This window comes from Plasmodium gaboni, chromosome 10 (assembly GCF_001602025.1).
Source record: "Plasmodium gaboni strain SY75 chromosome 10, whole genome shotgun sequence".
NCBI lineage: Eukaryota > Apicomplexa > Aconoidasida > Haemosporida > Plasmodiidae > Plasmodium > Plasmodium gaboni.
Genome location: NC_031490.1, coordinates 1,138,190 through 1,142,825, shown reverse-complemented (window position 1 = coordinate 1,142,825; position 4,636 = coordinate 1,138,190). Strand labels below are relative to the sequence as shown.

The window sequence follows — 4,636 nt, the reverse complement described above, 5'->3', positions numbered from 1 at the left end:
ATAGGGAACCTTGAATATTTTTCTTTCATATAATAGTTCTCTTTCTATATATAATATAATATTATCTTATATGAATATACAATTTTTTTTTTTTTTTTTTTTTAATTTTTTTTTTATGGTATATATAAACATATAAACATATATATATATATATATATTTATATATATATATAACATGTGCGTGTGTTTATCCCTTTATAGGGAACCTTGAATATTTATCTTTCATATAATAGTTCTCTTTCTATATACAATATAATATTATCTTATTATTGAAAAGATACATTTTGTTTTATTTTTAATAATTTACTTTATTTTTTTATTTTATTTTTATTTATTAATTTTAATTATGGGTTTTAGTTATTCATCTAAGGAAGAAAACGCTAAATATTTTCATCGAGGATATATCTTAGAACCCAATATAAGACAGAGTGATGGTTTGGATTTCTATAATTGTATTTTTATTAAAAAAAGAGAAAAACGATTAATCAGAAAAGTGAAGAATGTCATGTTGAAAGGATGGACATTTAATGATTTGATAAAAATAAGATCATTGAATTATGAATGTGTAAATAATAATTTAAATTATTTATTAAGAATTTATAATATATTTCAAGACCAAAATTTTGCTTATGTTGTTACAGAAAATTGCTCGTAATAATAAGAATATGATATAAAAATAAAAAAATATATACATATATACATACATATATACATACATATATACATACATATATATATGTGCTTCATTTTTTTCTTTTTATTGTTTGCTTAATTTAAGATTACATGTCTGGGTCGTTCCAGGGAGAAGTTGGGTTTAATTGAAAATTTATTACCTTTTCTAGTACACCTGCATTCCATATTCCTTGAAGTATGTGTCCATTAACAAATGTTAAAGTACCTTTTCCATGTTTTCTATTAAATTGAAAAAGTCCAGAATAAATGGAACCATCTTCTTTACATGTAAATGTACCTATACCATGTCTATGATCATCTAACCATTCTCCTTCATATTTATTTCCATTATTATATAATAGGATACCATAACCATTAGCTTTATCATTTTTCCATTGTCCTTTAAATTTATCACCTGAAGCATAAATTAATTCTCCTTCACCACATTTTTTAGCATATTTCCATTCACCTATATATTTATCTCCTTTACTATAAGTTAAAGTACCTTTGCCATGAACTTTATCATTTTTCCAATAACCTTCATATAATTCTCCATTAACATATGTAAGTGTCCCATATCCATTTTTCATATCATTAAACCATTCCCCTTCATATTTATTTCCATTTAAATATTTATATATACCTTTACCTTCCATTTTCCCATCAATCCAATCACCTTCATATATACCACCATCAGCAAAAAAATAAGTACCTCTACCTTGCATTTTCCCATCTACCCAATCACCTTCATATGTTTCAGCTATTTTATTTTCATTACCTTTATATTTTACACATCCTTTACCATGTCTTTTATCATTTTTCCATTCTCCTACATATACATCTCCATCTTCATAAGTATATGTTCCTCTACCATGCATCTTACCATCTAACCATTCTCCTTCATATTTATCACCATTATTATAACATAATATACCATATCCATTTATCTTCCCATTTTCCCATTCTCCTTCATATATATTCCCACTAACAAAATTGGCAATACCTTTCCCATGTATCTTATCATCTACCCATTCACCTTCATATGTTGCACCATCAGCATAAGTGAACTTACCTCTCCCCTCTCGTTTCCCATATACAAAATCGCCCTCATATTTTTCATGCTGCGAATATATTAATATACCAAACCCGTGAAACAAACCGTCCTTTATATTCCCATTGTAGCAGTGCGTCACTTCAGTCATTTGAAAAAATAAAATAAAATAAAATAAAAAATAAAAAATAAAAAATAATAAAATAATAAAAAAATAATAAAAAAATAATAAAATAACAAGTGCTACTTACTTTCGGAAAATATATATAAACAAATATACATATATATATATATATATATATATTTATATGTTTACATAATTATACAATGTCGATTATATTTTTATACACTAGTATTTTATTTCAATTTATTTTTTTTTTTATTTTAAATATTTATTTGTTCACAAAAAAAAATATATATATAAATAAAAACAAAAAAATAAAACAAATAAACAATAAACTCTATGTATAAGTATATATATATATATATATTTTTATTTATATATCAACTGTATAGTAATAGAATGACTGCACTTAAATTTTCCCTCTATTTTATTTCACATGATACATAGCACTGGTTATTCTATGTACACATTGCCACCTTGAAATTTTTATAAAATTTAAATCATCATCAAAATGAATGTATAAATACAATGTCGATATGCGTCAAAACAAAACAAAAAAAAAAAAAAATATACTAAATTATAAATATTATATATATATATATATATATAATATATGTGGTAAATATGAAAAAAATAATAACGCGCATTTACATATTATTTACATATATATAATTTTTCCCAAAATATTTTACTTTATCTTTATAATATATCATTCTACACTTTTATAAAAAAAAAAAAAATAATAAAATAACTATTATTATCTTTCTTATGCGTGTATCAACATATGTGTTAATATATAATATATATATATATATATATTTTTTTTTTTTTTGTGCATGTAGATTTATTGTTATATATATTTAAAAAAAAGAATAAATTTTAAATGTTAACCATAAAAAGATATATATATATATATATATATATATATATATATAAAAATACAAATATTCGTAGGTATAATTATTTATATGCACGTACAGGTTAAAAAAAAAAAAATTACCTATTCAACAACTTTGTTCTACCTATATATATTCATTCATAATTTATATAAAAAATGGATCCTACTACTATTTTCTCATATATATAATATGATGTATATTATTATATGTATAAATTTCTAAAGGCAGAAAATTTTTTTTAATAATATATTATCGACTTAATCACTTAATTCTATTATCATTATCATAAATTTTATAAACAAACTAACATATCAATATATTATATATATATGTGAATCTTATAAAATAAAAAATTAAATGAATTATAAAACTTTCTCATCTTAAAAAAATATTACATTTTTTTTTTTTTTTTACAAAAATATTATGTTTTAATATTTTTATTTTCCCTAATATATATATATATATACTTTGATAATATCCCTTGAATAATACCATACTCTTTTTATATTTCATTCATCAAAAAATGTTTTCTTAATAAAGGTCATGTGATAATAAATACTTGAAATCAAACAATAATTTAAATTAATACATATATATATATATATATATATATATATATGTATATGTTTATTTATTTATATAATATAATAATAACATAATTTTATATTATTCTTTTATTTTAATGTTCCAACATATAATATAATGAATTCCCCACTTTATGATGAAGGAACAAATAAACAGTGCCAAAAATATAATAAATGATTGTATTATTTATATAAGAAAATATTTTAATTACCACGATGCAACAGTATTATTGATAGATCAACTTATAAATATCATGATAAATAATGAGTATGTTTTTTTTTTTTTTTTTTTTTCTTCTTTTTATATTGTATATTAAAAAATAGTTTGTCTTTTAAAATATACAAAAAAGAAAAATATATATATATATATATATATAAGATAGCTAATATATTTATATTTTTTTTTTTTTTCTTTCTTCCCTTTTTATATATAGATGTAAACCACTGGATATGATTAACCAAAAGGATGAATTACATATACTTGTAAAAAACGAATTAAAATATGAATTTCTAAGAATCTATGAATCCTTAAAATGCACATTAAAGGATATAAATAAATGCCTTAAAAAGATAGTACAAATAAATAAACAAGTAGAAGATTATACAATTCATAACAAACTTGATATAATAAATGTGCTACAAAACTTTTTAAAAAAAACATTAATATATTTTAAACAAGATTATAAATTAAAGAGAACATTGTATCATGCAATGATTCATATTGATAAAAACTCCGACGACGAAATAAATCGTTTAAAGTTAATGTGGAAGGAAACTCCATATTTATATTTAATCATGCAAAAATTTCATCTTAATAAAATTATAACGGATTGTTCTCAATTTCTAAACAAAACATAATAAAAAAAAAAAAAAAAAAAAAGAAATATATATATGTACATATATATATATATATATATATATATTTATACATATCATTTGTATATCTATATATCCCAGCTCTTATAAATGTTGCTTGTGTAGAGCATACATTCCTTTTATTAACATAAAATGTCAATTCCAAAAAAACGTTCATACACTAATTTTTATAGCAATATCAATTATATAATTAAATATATATATATATATATTACACACACACAATTATTATTATTATTTTTTTTTGTACATACAAGGAATAAAAAAATATAATTTTTTTTTTTTTTTTTTTTTTTTTTTTTTTTTTTTTTTTTTCCTTTTTTTATTGATACTTAGCCTGTCTGGCTAGATATTAAACGAATATATATTTAAAAAAAAAAAAATTTAATAAATATAAAACAGTCAGTTTTTTAAATACTTTTTTTATTTT

General features: G+C 20.0%; 2 protein-coding genes across 2 annotated transcripts; one reads left to right on the top strand and one right to left on the bottom strand.

Annotated features, from left to right (window-relative positions):
- Positions 1-779: 779 nt before the first annotated feature.
- On the bottom strand, positions 780-1,874 carry PGSY75_1031200 (MORN repeat-containing protein 1; the record flags this gene model as incomplete). The annotated part of the gene is made up of 1 exon (XM_018786082.1): positions 780-1,874. One exon carries the CDS (start codon positions 1,872-1,874, stop codon positions 780-782), a length of 1,095 nt encoding a protein of 364 aa, XP_018641699.1.
- Positions 1,875-3,467: 1,593 nt separating this feature from the next.
- Positions 3,468-4,188, top strand: PGSY75_1031100 (hypothetical protein; the record flags this gene model as incomplete). The annotated part of the gene is made up of 2 exons (XM_018786081.1): positions 3,468-3,598; positions 3,765-4,188. 2 exons carry the CDS (start codon positions 3,468-3,470, stop codon positions 4,186-4,188), a joined length of 555 nt encoding a protein of 184 aa, XP_018641698.1.
- Positions 4,189-4,636: the final 448 nt, after the last annotated feature.